Source organism: Mytilus trossulus, chromosome 2 (genome assembly GCF_036588685.1).
Source record: "Mytilus trossulus isolate FHL-02 chromosome 2, PNRI_Mtr1.1.1.hap1, whole genome shotgun sequence".
NCBI classification, from domain to species: Eukaryota; Metazoa; Mollusca; class Bivalvia; order Mytilida; family Mytilidae; genus Mytilus; species Mytilus trossulus.
Genome location: NC_086374.1, coordinates 45,851,593 through 45,868,564, shown reverse-complemented (window position 1 = coordinate 45,868,564; position 16,972 = coordinate 45,851,593). Strand labels below are relative to the sequence as shown.

At 33.2% G+C, this 16,972-nt stretch overlaps 1 protein-coding gene across 1 annotated transcript; it reads right to left on the bottom strand.

Moving 5' to 3' along the window:
• Positions 1-2,536: 2,536 nt before the first annotated feature.
• Positions 2,537-16,205, bottom strand: LOC134705801 (mucin-5AC-like). The gene is made up of 9 exons (XM_063564518.1): positions 16,172-16,205; positions 14,054-14,150; positions 13,011-13,123; positions 12,107-12,280; positions 11,334-11,424; positions 10,516-10,634; positions 7,806-7,972; positions 4,035-6,120; positions 2,537-2,949 (listed from the first exon to the last, which is right to left on the bottom strand). The coding sequence occupies exons 1-9, from the start codon at positions 16,203-16,205 to the stop codon at positions 2,537-2,539; spliced, it is 3,294 nt and encodes a 1,097-aa protein (XP_063420588.1).
• Between the last annotated feature and the right edge of the window lie 767 nt (positions 16,206-16,972).

Genomic DNA, 16,972 nt, shown 5'->3' with positions numbered 1-16,972 from the left:
GAGGGTGATATAGGAGATTAATTAGTACCCCTCGCCGCGGTTGTTTTCTTATGGTAACAATCTGCTCTATCATCCTATCATCTATATGGTATTACAATAGAAAATGTCAACCGCACAATAACAACGGATGCCTTACAACAGTCCACTTAAACAACACAAACAAAACATAAACTGTGAGTCACACGAATGGATAAACTTCACAAAACCAGGATTGACCCCCATATGTCCCTTTTATAGCACACACGTAACTTTATATATGTCTAGTTTTACGTTTGAATACTGAACAGTGGCTTAACTTGTGAAGGTAAATGAAGACTAAGAAAAATAAAATATTACTTAGCAAGTGGACAATCAATATGTATTTATTTTCATATATTGTTCACAGATTTTGTTTTTTTTGTTAAACAACCTATCAATATATAACTGTATAAATATCTTAGTTGTATTATACATAGCTTAAGTCCGTCGAATACAACGTTCGCACAATTTCAAAAGTGAACATAACGACTCACACAAAAATCATTACATCTGGTTCTCTCAAAACCCATTAGGGACCGAACCACTAGTGAAATCCTTTTTATACATGTGATGTCAACACATGGAAGGCTACACTTGAGAAAAAATCTTTATGCGACAAAATATTTGTTAATATCTCAGGTCATACCCCAAAGACATTTGAACATTCATTGACTATAGGAAAATGTTGATTCTCTAACACTTAAAACATGACCAAATATGAAAATTTAGAATAAAACATGTTCATAAGGTCATAAATGAATTAAACAAGAATGTGTTCAAAGTACACGGATGCCCCACTCGCACTATGATCTTCCATGTTCAATGGACCGTAAAATTGGGTAACATATCTAATTTGGCATTAAAGGTAGAAAGATCATACCATAGGGAACATGTGTACTAAGTTTCAGTTGATTGAACTTCAACTTCATCAAAAACTACCTTGACCAAAAACTTTATTCTGAAGCGGGACGAGCGGACGAACAGACGAATGGAAGCACAGACGAACGAACGAACGAACACACATACAGACAGACGGACGGACGCTTAGACCAGAACCACATAATGCTCCTCTACTATCGTAGGTGGGGCATAAAAGAGTTGTGGTTGAGATTCTTTAAGACAGAACCTACCTACACAAACAACCTGTGTATGATAAATTACAATTTTCACCACCATAAAGAGCTGATTCACAGTGACAACGGTTTCAAATGATTGATGAACATGCATATCTTATAATATAATACTGCAGATTACATGAGCATATGTTGCGAAAAATATAGAGTTTTGTTTTGCTTTTGAGTAAGTGTCTGAATTTTTTAGTTATTTACAGTCGTCTATAACAACATTGCATCATTTAAAAAAAGTTATCAAAGGTACCAGGATTATAATTTAGTACGCCAGACGCGCGTTTCGTCTACATAAGACTCATCAGATACGCTCATATCAAAATATCTATAAAGCCAACCAAGTACGAAGTTAAAGAGCATTGAGGATCCAAAATTCCAAAAAGTTGTGCCAAATACGGCTAAGATTATCTATTCCTGGGATCAGAAAATCCTTATTTTTTTCAAAAATTCAAAGTTTTATATTCAGGAAATTTATGAAAATGACCACATAATTGTTATTCATGTCAACACCGAAGTGCTGAATACTGGGCTGGTGATACCCTCGGGACGAAACGTCCACCAGAAGTGGCATCGACCCAGTGGTGTAAATAGTTATCAAAGGTACCAGGATTATAATTTAGTACGCCAGACGTAAAAAAATTGTTGAAATTTAAACTGATATTGTAGATTATCTTATTAATTAATCAATCAAATCAAATGTTTATTGACATATATAAACTCTAAACTATAGGTTTGTGACACATAATATGAAAGTAAACATACAAAAAATACATTTCACAATCAAAACGATAGGAAAACATATCCCATAAAACACATAAAAGTAAATAAGCCAAACAATCTATTTATATACATGTATATATTCATATAAATAAATCAAGAGTCCTCTGTCCTCAGATCTAACGCCTGTTTAAAAAAGGACACTAATTGGTATACTTCCTTTTCGGAAGATGGGCATAGAAGATACTTAATTTTCTCATTTTCCTGCCTGGACATAAAATTTAGCATATGTTTTAACTACATGTCCTATAAAATTGACGGTTATATAAGCTTTACACTAAGTATAAGAAATAAAGCTCACTGAAAAAGAAAAATTAAGTATCCATAAAAACAAAAATATCATTTAGAGAACCGATTAATTGTAAATTATCAAAGCCGATTATCACACCACTTGAATTCAACATCACAAGTTATTAATTGAAGCGTTTATTTACAGTTGTACCCTTTTTTTAAAAGAATGTTCAATTTTCTGTACATCCGAAAGTCTATAAGTTAATCATACTTTTTTATATTCATATGCAGTGCCACATGTTAAAATTGGTTGCAAAATTTCATAACCATAATATTTTTTATCAACGTACCTAGTATTACGTATATAAGAAAGTGTATTGTATTTATGTCTTATGGAAATTTGTATCCTGCCAAAATGTTTGCAAACAACCAGATTTTTCCAAGTCGTCCAACATTTGTATCCATTTTGGAACATCTTTCTCCCTTTTCACCGTTTTACTACCTCGCTGGAATGTAGGATTATATCCTGGCATTTGGAATGCGTCCCACATCGAAACCCACCTACAAGGAATCACTATCTGAGTTGAATTTGACGGCTGTTCGTAATACGAAGAAGGCTTATATTTTGAGAATAGCTCATTTCCATCTCTGATACGTTTTGAATAGATGTTATGCCGTCTTAAGAGACACGTATAAATCACAACGCCTACAGTTGAAATAAGTGCAAACATTGTAACTAAAGTTCCCATAACAATTCCAATAAGCGCTGAATCTGATATCACTGTGACAGGTAAATCTAAAAAAATAAATCCATAAATTAAAAATAATTTAATAGGAAAACATAAAACTTGATCAACGAATAATACAACTAAGATATTTATACAGTTAAATATTGATAGGTTGTGTAGCAAAAACAAAATCTGTGAATAATTTTTTTTTTTTTTTTAATGAAAATAGAAATGACATTTTTTTGGGGGGCCTTCTTTTAGCGTGCTGTTCGGTGTGAGCCGAGACTCCATATTGAAGGCCGTACCTTAACCTATAATGGTTTACTTTTATATATGTTACTTGGCCGGAGAGTTGTATCATTGACACTCATACCACATCTTCCTATATCTCATTTAGATAATTATATTAAATAGTAGTATTTGAATGAATTGAGGAGACAGTAGTAAAGCCTTGTTCAAAAAACATTTCATGGAAACAATCTACATGTATGTTATGGCCGTAAAACTAGTTTACATAATGTCGATTCGTATTTGGAAAACGTTACAAAATTCAACACCGCGCAAGTTAACACTTAGAGTAATGACGAAACAAAAATGAGTTCAAAATCATTCCAATATTGACAATTATCCTATATTTCACATCCAAACCCACCACATGGTGTGCCTGTCGTTCGTTTTTTTTTGTATGTCTATATTCATTTTCGGTTAAGAAGCAAGATGTTGTTTTCTCCCCAGAGGTCATATTGATTGATTAATACTTGTTCATTATGAAGCATAAGTATGCATGCAAGCTCTCGAGATGAACTAGTAAACAATGTTTACAATAAATTCTGAATGATATGTCGATGTCCATATTTCTTTACTCCTGTCCCCCGTTGGAATGCCATTGTTCTAGTATTTTAGAAATATTTTTCGCATGTAATGACATTCGATGTAATATTGGTGAATGTCTTGTGACTTTTTCTGCTGTTGTCGGCAATTTTGCCGTTGTTTTCGACGATTACCCTGTTGTTGCCAGTGGTGGTGGTGGTATTATTAGTAGTTGTTTTTTCAGATTTTTTCCATCGTTTTTGTCGGCTTCAAGATTTGAAATGTTGTTTTAGGTTCACTTGTAACTCTGGAGTCATGAATTCCACCTTGGTTGTCGGCTTACTTTTGACTTCTGTTGTCATTGATTTCACCATTGATGTCTGCTCAATTGTGACTTCTGTTGTCTTGTTTTCTATCGTCGTTGTCGGCGTACTTGTGACTTCTGTTGTCGTTGAATCCACCGTCGTTGTCGGCTTACTTGTGACTTCTGTTGTCGTTGATTCTATCGTTCTTGTCGGCTTACTTGTGTCATCTGTTGTCGCTGATTCCACCGTTGTTGTCGGCTCACTTGTGAATTCTGTTGTCATGGCATCTATCGTCGTTGTCAGTTTACTTGCTGTAGATGGAACCGTGGTTGTGTACTTACTTGTGACTTTTGTTGTAGTGATTTCCATTGTTGTAGTTGGATCTTTGGTTGTTGTATTACTTGTGACCTCCACCGTGGTTGTCGGCTTCATTGTGACCTCTGTTGTCTTGATTGCAATTGTTGTTGTCGGTGTATTTGTATCTTCTATTTTTGTGGCTTTCAAAGTCGTTTTGAGCGGACTTGTGACTTTTTTTGTCGTGAATTCCACCGTCGTTGTCGGCTTACTTGTTACTTCTGTTGTCGTGGCTTCCATCGTCGTTGTCGGCTTACTTGTAACTTCTGTTTTTGTGACTTCCATCGTCGTTGTCGGCTGACTTGTGACTTCTGTTGTCGTTGCTGTCACCGTCGTTGTCGACTTACTTGTGACTTCTGTTGTCATGACATCTATTGTTGTAGTTGGCTTATCTGTTGTGGCTTTTGTTGTTATCCCTGTTGTCGTTTCTTGTGTTTTCATCATAGCTTCTATTGTAATAGTTGTATCTGTGATTGTGTACTTACTTGTGACTTCTGCTGTTGTGCTTTCCATGGTGTTAGTTAGATCCGAGGTTGTCGGCTTACTCGTAACTTCCACCGTGGTTTTCGGGTTTTTAGTGACCTCTGTTGTCGTGACTTCCATCGTCGTTGTCAGTGTACTTGTGAGTTCTGTTGTCGTGGTTTCGATCGTCGTTGTCGGATAACTAGTGATTTCTGTTGTTGTGGCTACGATCGTCGTTGTCGGCTTACTACTGAATTCTGTTATTGTGGCCTCGGTCGTCGTTGTCGGCTTACTAGTGAGTTCTGTTGTCGTGACTTCCACCGTCGTTGTCGGCTTACTTGTTACTTCTGTTGTCGTGGCTTCCATCGTCGTTGTCGGCTTACTTGTAACTTCTGTTTTTGTGACTTCCATCGTCGTTGTCGGCTGACTTGTGACTTCTGTTGTCGTTGCTGCCACCGTCGTTGTCGACTTACTTGTGACTTCTGTTGTCATGACATCTATTGTTGTAGTTGGCTTATCTGTTGTGGCTTTTGTTGTTATCCCTGTTGTCGTTTCTTGTGTTTTCATCATAGCTTCTATTGTAGTAGTTGGATCTGTGATTGTGTACTTACTTGTGACTTCTGCTGTTGTGCTTTCCATGGTGTAAGTTAGATCCGAGGTTGTCGGCTTACTCGTAACTTCCACCCTTGTTTTCGGCTTTTTTGTGACCTCTGTTGTCGTGGCTTCCATCGTCGTTGTCAGTGCACTTGTGAGTTCTGTTGTCGTGGTTTCGATCGTCGTTGTCGGATAACTATTGATTTCTGTTGTTATGGCTACGATCGTCGTTGTCGGCTTACTACTGAATTCTATTATTGTGGCATCGGTCGTCGTTGTCGGCTTTCTATTGAGTTCTGTTGTCGTGACTTCCACGGTCGTTGTCGGCTTACTAGTGAGTACTGTTGTCGTAATTTCTAATGTCGTTGTGGGCTTACTTGTGACTTCTGTTGTCGTTGCTTCCATTGTTGTTGTTGGCTTACTTGTAACATCTGTTGTCGTGACTTCCACGGTCGTTGTCGGCTTACTAGTGAGTACTGTTGTCGTAATTTCTAATGTCGTTGTGGGCTTACTTGTGACTTCTGTTGTCGTTGCTTCCACTGTTGTAGTTGGCTTATTTGTTGTCGCCTTTGTTTTAATTTCCGTTGTCGTTTCCTGTGTTGTCATCATAGTTGTATAATCTTCTGTTGTCGTTTGTTCAGTTGTTACAGCTGTAGAAGTTTGTTCCGTTGAATAAATAGTTGATGTATCTAAGGCAGTCGGTGTAGAGGTGATCTGAAATTACGTAAAAGCTTTAAGTAATCGTATTTAATGTCCTTGGAATAGACTTATTTATAAAGCTTATGGATTTCATACAGTAGCAATAGCTTTGAATATTGCTATTTTCTGTACTAACATCATATTTTAACAGTATAAAACATAGCTTACTATTTATTGCTATACATTGTTATAACAACTGACTGTCTAGTTACATTCTATCGATATAATAATAATGCACATATTCACATTTTCAACTTGCACATAGTCATGAATTTCCCAGATACGTCATTAAAATAAATCCGTTGTGTGTGTACTAATTGATATTTTAGTCTGGAAAAAAATTATTTATGTAGTTGTATGATTTTGAAATAGCTTTCATATACAGTGATTCCTTATGCCTTATGTCTTATGTCTTCTTTTGTATGACTTATGTGTTTCGACCCGATCTGATAAGACCTTTCCTACTGAATTTTACACTTTGTTATCATTCTATGGCGAAACGACAATGTTCCAGGTTAGGAGTCAATTGAGAGCCAATAAAATATTAACCCTGCTTCATTCAATATATATGCCTGTCCTAAGTCAAGAGCCTGTGATTCAGTTGTTGTCGGCATTTGCTGTTTTTCTTTCATTAATTTATCATAAATCTGACTTTTGATCTTCTGATTTGAATTGTTTAACTCTGGTATTACGCGGCCTTTAATATCGGACAACTAGGATATAACATAGGTTTGCTCATTGTTGTAGATAAAGGAAATAGTAGTATACTGGTGTTCAAGAGTCATAAATCGTTTGAGAGATAATAAATCCGGGTTACAAACTAGGCCGTACGGGGACCTTAAGTTGATAATATTAAGGCCTATTTGTCTCTGGTACATAGTTATCCAAACGGACTGGAATGCATCCGCTCACCTATCTGTAGAGTGTGTTGCCTTAACTGTTGTTTGTAAAAAAAAAATAGCACATGTATATCAACAAGATGCAAACATACCATCGGTCTGTTATAAAGTATAAAAAAGATATTCCTTTGCATTAAGATTTTGATACTAGCTGTTTTTATCAAAGGTAAATAGTTACATGAGCCTGTTGTTCAGTAGTTGTCGTTTGTTGTTGTGGTTCATAAATGGTTCTCGTTTCACCTTTTTTTAAATAACATAATACCGTTGGTTTTTCTGTTTGTATTGATTTACACCTAGTTTAGTCTTTCGGTGGACTTCATAACTTGCCGTTCTGTGCGAGCTAAGGCTCCATGTTGAAGACGGTAAATTGACTAATAATTGTCTACTATAATAACACATTGTTACTTGAATGAAGATTTGTCTCATTGGTACTCATACCATGCCTTCTCATTTAGGAATTTAATGCTTAATTTTTGTAAATTTGTTGGGGTATCAGAACGTTGACTGAAGTACGTTTTGTATGAAGCGCATTCAGTACTTATAATCACATCTTGATACGATCACGAAAACACGATTTCTATCAAGATTTATTTTATTTCCCTTTGTACCAGTGTGAAAGCTCGTGCCACCATGAATGTTACATTTCATTTAATTTGGAAATGAAGGTTGATTTTAGAATGACGCTAGCTTGCTATCAGCCAATCAAAATAACGCATTATAATGAAACATATATATGCATACATGTTATGTAATTATGTATATTAAAATTTCCTTGACATACACTATATTCAAAAGCAGTACCTCAGTTGTGGTTTCTTCTAATGCTAAGTTGTTTTTGATAAACTTGATTACAAATCCAGTTTTCGGATTAAAGTTGTCACTATGAAATAAAACACTTATTTCTGGTGCACTGTATAGATAGTTATCAACGTTTCCACTGTCAAACGGCTGACAGAAGTCTCCATGACCTGAAACAATGTAATTTTCTTCATGAAAACAAATGTAATAAACTTAAGATTTTTTCTTAATTATCGAATTATATGCATTTATTTTTTTATTAAACAGTCGATGCTACTGCTGGTGGACGTTTTGTCCCCCCTCCCCCGAGGGTATCACTAGCCCAGTAGTAAGCACTTCAATGTTGACATGAAAATCAATTATATGGTCATTTTTTTTAATTTCCTGTTTACAAAACTTTCAATTTTATTAAAAACTAGAGATGTTCTTATCCCAGGAATAGATTTCCTTCGCCGTATTTGGCACGACATTTTATAATTTTTGATCATAAATGCTCTTCAACTTTGTACTTGTTTGGCTTTCTAAATTTTTTGATATGAGCGTCACTAATGAGTCTTCTGTTGAGGGGACAATAGGTGGTCCGTTAACATGTTAACAACACCTCTATTTTGGCAAAAACAGTTAACAACAAATTATTTAAAGGCTGATAACAGTTAACACCAACTTTAATCTACCTTTTTCCCCAAAATCAAACCAAAAGCTATGAAAAGGGGGAAATTCACACCTTCAATGTGTTCAGAACCACTGTAGCAAGTCGCCGAAATGCTTCAAGTCCCAAGAACTCTGAGCTGATATAGAAAATTTAAAAGCCTTTGGCCAATACTTACACTTCAGAAGTCTTAGACTAGCAAATTTGGCATCAATTTGAGAACCAAAATCTCAATTTCAGCCTCCTCTGATAGGCCACACTGTTATTTTAAAATTTCAAATCAAAACGATACTTTATTTTTCACAACTTCATTCAGTTTTTGAAAACTCTTTTCAGGTTCTCTTGGTCAATGTAACTTATCAAACATTCTATAACATCTAAATTGTTTTTATTTTGGAACTGACCAGGATTTTTGCTTGGTCAGAAGTGGCCATATCTATTAACGTGGGGATTAATTATTAATAGGAGACAGAAATGAGCTTCTGTCATAGTCTTGTATTATGTTTTGTATTAATTTTGGTTCATTTATATGTTTTGGTGCTTATTGTGACATTTAATATATAGAAACTAGAACACTTTTGTGTTCAAAACAGACCATTGAACTTTGTTACTTTGGAGTCAGCTTTAACCCGCCTTCTTATGCTGGATTTCTCGCTGTGTTGGAGGCTCATTTTATTTTGCCTTATGCTTTTTGGTAGGGTTGTTATTTCTTTAACACATTCCCTAATTCCATTCTCAATTTCATCAAGGATGTACTAGTCACAGATCTCCAAATTAAGACAGCTAAACATATGTTGTTAAAAACAGGGAACACTTTGAGTGCCGTCAAGTAACAGATAACAGGGATCCTATTTTCAAAATAACAGTTAACAACAGTGCAAATTTTAACAAAACTGATAACAGACAGTGTGTTGAAAACTGTTAACAACACCTTGAAAAAGGTCAAAAACAGGTTAACATAATAACAAATGTATTACGCCCCCCCTCTTATGTAGAATGACCGCGCGTCTGGCGTACTAAATTATAATCCGAATACCTTTGATAACTGTTTACATATCATGTAAATGTGGCGTAATTCTTCTTTTTCTGACTAATAACAGCAATCTTTATCTGCCAGTGGATAATCCGTTTACACCAAATTAAATAAGTAAAAAACACTTGCAATCATTCAGGAATCAGCCAATGTTGATCCAGTGACAAATGATAGTAAGTTGCGAAGTCATAAATACGGTTAAAATACTTTCCATAACCTTCTATAATATTAATCATTTGTTTATTGTATCAATTGTTTTATGTGTGCTTGTTCTCAATATACAAGACATACATGTATAATGACCAATAACAATCGAAATTATCTTTTATACAAGCATTATTAAGCGATTGTATAATATAGGTATCTCTTTATTGTTGAAGGTCGCATGGTGCCTTTTTATTTGTCGTTTCATTTAAATCTACATGTAGTCTAGTCCTATAACATAAGACTTCGCAGAACAGTAAATAGAAATAGTAAATAATGCCCCCGACGCCATATGTTATAGGACTAAATGTAGTCCTCATCTTGAAATTTAGATTTAAGAATAAAATAAAAAATTAGCATAATGATGCCATAAATTTTAAATCATCTATAAAAGAGGGACGAAAGATACCAAAGGGACAGTCAAACTCGTAAATCTAAAACAAACTGACAACGCCATGGCTAAAAATGAAAAAGACAAACAGAAAAACAATAGTACACATGACACAACATAGAAAACTAAAGAATAAACAACACGAACCCCACCAAAAACTAGGGGTGATCTCAGGTGCTCCGGAAGGGTAAGCAGATCCTGCTCCACATGCGGCACCCGTCGTGTTGCTTATGTGATTACAAATCCGGTAAATAGTCTAATCCGGTAGGTCAAATTCATGAAAGGGAAAGGGATTGTAGTGTCCTGTAAATAGTTATCAAAGGTATAAACTGTTAAAATATGCAATGCGATTTCATAATAAGCATATACAATATCGTTTTGAGTCTTATGCAGTTGATTATGACCTTTTTTGTCATTACTTATCAATGGTACGTACCCTCAATTCGTAAATAATGATAACAAGTAGATCCTCCAAAATCAAGGTTAACAACGACAACAGAAATATTGACCTCTGAGGTAGGAGAGGATGTAATAGTCCATTCACAATCAACATTTCTGAAATATTTATCAGTGGTTTAGCAATTGAGATAAGATGAAGAACAAACATATGACAAATCACGATTTAAAAAAAAAGATATAATCACACACAAAATATTTGTATGTTTTCTAAATTGTTGTTCATTTTCTGCTATTTGTATCTCTTCTAACTGCTGAAAGGCAGACGGTGTTTGATTTCTTATTGGATGTATAACGTCAAATGGTAAATGTTGTATGTACATTCAGACGGTTTTACAGATAAACATACATTTAACTAGCCTGATGCCGTGTTATATTTTGAACGTACGATCACTTTACCATACAAAAGCCTTCTCTTAGGTTAATTGCCTTTGAACATACTCTTTAACATTTACAAATTGAACATATGTATATTAAAGCTAATTCGAAATATTAAAGTTAATTTTTGGTTCTACAATGATTACGTAGAAAAGTAATATCGCCAAATAAGACCATTGAAATTTCGGTTTCTTTTATTTGGAAATAATATTAAACAAATAAAAATGTCTACTGTTATTTATACTAGTAAATAAAGAAATATTAGTCTAGTAAAACCAAATCATGAAAATAAGCAAAAGTTTCAACCATTTGTTATTGATTTTTTTTAAATCTGAGACCAACGTATTTCATTTAAAAAGTTTAACATAGGATGTTTTCTAGTTACACATCTTCTTTGGCTAAAATACAGGTTACACTTACTTCCCATACGTGTCCGGAAAGTTAGGACTCGTTATGTATTGTTCTGTATCTGTTGCGTCCAGAAAAGATGGTCCCGGGCAACCTGTCCCTGCTATTAATTTAAACAAATACATAAATGTAAATCAGCTCTAGATCTGGTCAATGTATACATCGAAATGACTTTTAGATGGTGGCCTTTTCTATAAGAAGTAACAAATAATTAATGTAGTACAACTTAATGGGAAAAACAAACATTTTAACAAATCAACAGAAATTTGAGTCGATATTAGCTTGACTTTAAAGATTTTCCTTCAAAAAAACATTCATTATGAGTTGATATATCTATGGTGACGACGGTTTGTTCGATTATGATAAAAGCAGAACTGTGTGGTGTTTTTTTTTATATTTTGCATTGGATTTCATTGAATCTGTATAGTACTGTTATGTTGTTTGTACGTGACCCTTTAATTTCAGTCTTTACTTTGCCCAGTAGTTAAAACTGTAAATGTTAGATCTCAAAAGAACCGTTTTGTCTCATCGCGTTTTCGTATGCCTGCTTTGGTGAACACTTCGTCAGTTGATGTTTTCTCTTATTTCTATTTGGTTTTTAGTTGATAATCTATAATAGAAACCTGCCTAATGTTGAAGACCATATGCTAACCTCTCATTACTATTTAATGATTATGAAATATTTTAACGATTTGCAGTATAGTGTGGAGGAACCAATACACCTTGACAGCCCTACTAAACAAGCTTTGGCTTCTGGTAGTGATGGGAAAAATACATTGACTTACAGAAATCTTTGGCTATCATGACTTGAATTTCAAATCCTGATCCATCGTTTCCAATATCATCGTCAGTTGTAAACACTATCGATATGATATTGGTTTGTCTAGTAATTACCACAGTTCTGTCTGCTGAAGGATTATCGCTGCTATCAATAATCAAATCTACTGTCTCATTTGTTTCTTAAAGAAAATAGAGGGATGCGAATAAATCTACATCGTGAAGTTTCTTGACTTAAGTAAGTGTAGTAATTGCAACATAAAATATGAAATATTTACATTAGTATATAATTGAAGATATGTTGATGCAAGCCGACATCGTAACAAGGATCTAAATTACTTGTAGTTTGTAATTCGAAGCAACTTAAGAATTACAAAACCCACAAAAACTTCGAAGCGTATTTTTGAAGTGTAACTCTGATTTAAATTGGAGTCTTTAATAATAAAAAAACCCATAAATAATGTATCCGTCTCATTCAAATTTTTGATATTGAGATAAATAAAGGCAACAGTAGTATACCGTTGTTCAAAACTCATAAATCCATTGACCAAAACAAAATGGGGGTAACAAATTAAAATCGAGGGAAACGCATTAAATATAAGAGGGGAACAATGACACAACACCGAAACACAACACACACAAAAACGGACCAATCATTAGACAAAATCCCACGAGAATAACACATATAACATCTAAACAAAATACATGAATTTGGGATAAACAAGAACCGTTGAGTAAAATTGAGAATGAAAATAGGCAGAAAACTAACCAAATAGCAGAAAACAGCCGAAGGCAACCAAGGGGTCTTCAATACAGCGATAATGGTTATGCTTGATAATCGTTGATTTTAATAATGGAATGTTCACATTTTAAACACAAATAAAGTGAAAAATAAAGTAAAACAACTCTTACCTGCATTTACATGAACAGCATCATTAACCGTCTGCAACCCAACAAAATGAGCATTTATGTAGACTTTACTTTCCAAAAATTCCGAATGTATTCTCCATTTGCATGAAAGATTTCTGAAATATTTACATCAATATAATAGATGAATTTGTACAATACCTGTTTAGTATTTGACATTCAACATAAAACACACTAGTTTTAATTTCAGAGTTTTTTTGTTTTTTTTTATTTCAGAACGACAGCAACAGATACGAATACATTGCTAGTATCATAAGTGTTATGCATGTTATGATAATTAAACAAAAGAACTTTTTCCAAAAATGCATTCAGGCTGATACAATAAAAATCATCAACCTCAATCGGCCATGAAAGAGAGAACGTCAATAAATGTTAAACCCCAGTCATACAACTTGTCTTATAACGTTTTTTGTGTCAACCTATTGGTTAAATATTTTGTGATCAGTTCTATTAAGGCAATGTTGCATAATTTTTCAGTTTCAGTATTATTACATGTACCACTATACTCACACTAAAGATATATTAAGTGGTTTGCTTAATCATTTGCCTTCACATTTTTTTTTAAAGTATCTAACTTCAACGTCAAATTATGATTCCAAATTTATTGTACTTTTATAAATTATGCAAATAATTTAATAACGGTTCAATACTTGCGACATAATTTAAGTTTTATGTTGACAGACATGCAAATGTACAAGTGTATCTCTAAAATACATTAAAAGTCCGAGAAAACGGGTTGATTTATTAGATTGCATAATCACCGTAAACATGTATTGCTCAAATCAGCAAACGAGAGAAAGCATATGGCATATCAACAGATCAATCAGGAAAACAATTATTGTGATACACAATATTCAGAAAAAAAGAGGATTTTGTTGACATAGTTAAACTCATTTTAGTCTGTCTGTCTGGTATGACTGATTTGACAGATTTTTCTTACCAAAATACATCTTTTAATAAAAGTAATATTTGTTAACTTAAATGAAAATGCTTCTGTAAAAGAGTGTTTTTAAGTGAACATTATTCACCTGTTGTATCCATTACTGTATCCTGGTGACTGAACAGTTATTGTCGTGAATAAATTTGCCTCAATAATCCCATCGGTGCCGTTGCACTGGCATAATACTGGAAAATAATTTTTACAATCATTTAGATAAATTAATTATCGTATTACTACATCTATTTGTGTATATGCTTCTGTGATGTTGTTAATGTGATGTTCAACTGGACAATTTCATATATTCAAATTCAAATGTTTGATAAATTTTGATTTTAAATAATATTGTAATAATATATCCATAGATCGTATATATATACGCCAAACAGTTGTTATTTTAAACTGACAAAAAAGATTTTGCAAATTGCCCTACAAATTTCAAAGTTTTTCTTTTGAAGTCACTTTTGAAAAATCATTTTCTTAATCAGATTTGACATTTATTTTGTTAATGTGATTACAATTGTTGGTTTCACAAGGATATTAAAGAAAATCGATTCAATTTTTTAATATGTATTTTGTTGAGTTACACGCGAATCAACATAAAATTTGATTTTGAAAGTTCACAAACTAGCATTTCCCCCCAAAATGGATTTCACCAATTCAATGACTTCTTCATTTTAACCATACTTTATGAAAATAAGTCTAGGAATTCAAAATATTCTATGCTACTTAAAACAACACAAATGTGATTGACCTTTAACGATTCATTTTGTTCCTTATTATTACTTTTTAATTATTATTTCATGAATGCAAACAGTTCGATATAGTAATTGAATGATTAGTAGATGATTATTCACTTATTTAAAAATGACACAAACCTTTATTCAAATATACAATCATAACACAGCAACAAAAGAGACATTCTTTGATCATCACTAAACCAATAATGTTGCTACTAGTTCCCCCTTTTCTATATTTACTGACAGGTGGAATATTCCTATCTTTCCTAAAATGGCAAACAGAAATCTACATTTCTTCAAATTATAAGGGCGACGATAAAAATTGCAAATGGTTTGCCGATATTCTAAACTCGCTAGAACACCAAATAGTAAAGGATCGAGCATGTCGAAATAATCAAACAGGTTGTTCAAATAAGAACTTATTATTTGAATTTTATCTCGGCATCTTGTTCCTGTATTTGTAATGGAAAAGTATTTTGATATTAAAAAAAAATATAGGAATATTTTTGATGATCATATATTGAATGTTTATTATGTATAATAATAATACTTTTTTAAAGTGAGTTGCAGCTACATTATGAAGCAGAGTTGACATTTAGTTATTAAAAGAAAATAATTAAAGATCTTACCTACTGTTTTCCGTAAAAAAAAACAACGTTTGTTTTCAACTCTAGCTTAATTGTGTGCTGTAATTTCAATCAACTCTAAATAATTAATAATAGTTTTAGTAGATGAATCGCAATAAAAACGTGATTATGTTGTTTTCTTGATACTACCTGTATGAATTATTGAGCACCAAAATTAACTTAACTTTTGATCTTTAAGCGATAACTGTGTCAAATCCTTAGGATACGTTTTATAACAGTCCGATCAATCATTTATGTCTATACTATACGAAAAGAAGAGAAAGATTTCATTGACCTGCAACCATACAAAGTTGAAAGTTGTAAAATATAGTGTTTTGTACTTCCTAAATTTGTCTTTAAAACTTTCTTTTTTCTACAGAAAATGCCAATTTTAGAGAAAATATCAAAATTCTAATTTTTGTCACATGAATTTTCCGATTGAAGTAATAAAACAAGGACGGGATCCAACGGAAAGATTTTGATAACAGAGAAATTTATGTTTTGGAAATCAGCACGACAGATGACAATACTGTACGTATTGAAAGAAATTTGAAGACAAAACCCACAGTTTGGCTAGGAAAGTGAAAAAAAATCCCAACATATTAGATTTGAAATATTTTGTTTTCAATGGATAACGCAGACTTTAAAAAAACAAACAAAAAAAGTCTGATTCAACCAAAATAAGTTGAAAGTGACATCATCAAAATAATTGATTTTTATATTGACAACATATTTGTTGTATTTATATAACTTGATATTCAACAAACAATTAGCATTTCCATTGGAACCAACTATGCTCCTCTAATTACAGACTTGTTCCTTTATTCATAACAGGCAACATACATATTGGAACTTGGTATGCAGTTTGACAAGACATTATTTTAACCGTTATCTTCGAGTTTAGCCATATGGATGATGTCTGCTTATTAAACTTCGGTTGATACGTTTTTTCGAACTTTATTTAAGTATAACAGAGACAGAAAGGCTACCTGATATCTTGACTTGTATATCTATATTGTCATTGAGGGTCGGTAGAAAACAAATTTTTACGATAAAAAAGATAAGTTCCATTGCATTATTTATCTCCTAGTTAATACGTTATTCCAGAGATTACAATTTATATATATATATATATAAAAATTAATTATAGACAGTTGCTGCCTACAATAAAGCTATCTAACAGGGTTCTAATTGGTTAAAATGAAGTCATCCCTTCAAAAGTTTTAGGTATGACATCACGGGTTTTTTCGATGGTGACATCTACGAATTATGAGACTTATCATCGTATTTGTACTTACCTTGAGCAACATGACGGGTTCCACTAGTGTACCAGGATATACCGTTCTTCAGAAAATGTGATCACACCCACATTTTGTGGGGTTTATGTTGCTTCAGCTTTCAATGTAGATTTTTGTAGATTTGTTTTCAAAGTGAATATGCTGTTGGTATGTCTCACCCCATTTGTAGAGAACGGAACTTTTCATTGTGTTTTTGTATATGATTTTAGTATGGATCTGATGAGTTAAAAATTACCAACCGACGTTTGTAGCTAGTGCTTATGTTTAGATTTTACAAAGCTTTACGAAGTAAGGAGAAGTATGAGCGCTCATGTGTTATGTAGATATGCTTCTTTTTGTAAAAAAA

Excerpts from the sequence above, each read along its gene's own strand:
- LOC134705801 (XM_063564518.1), bottom strand. The coding sequence starts at position 16,205 with ATGTCTTGTCAAACTGCATACCAAGTTCCAATAT. Across the intron at positions 12,281-13,010 it reads TGCTGTTCATGTAAATGCAG|AAACAAATGAGACAGTAGAT; the intron begins GTAAGAGTTGTT and ends ATTTTCTTTAAG. Across the intron at positions 11,425-12,106 it reads CATGATAGCCAAAGATTTCT|CAGGGACAGGTTGCCCGGGA; the intron begins GTAAGTCAATGT and ends TTAAATTAATAG.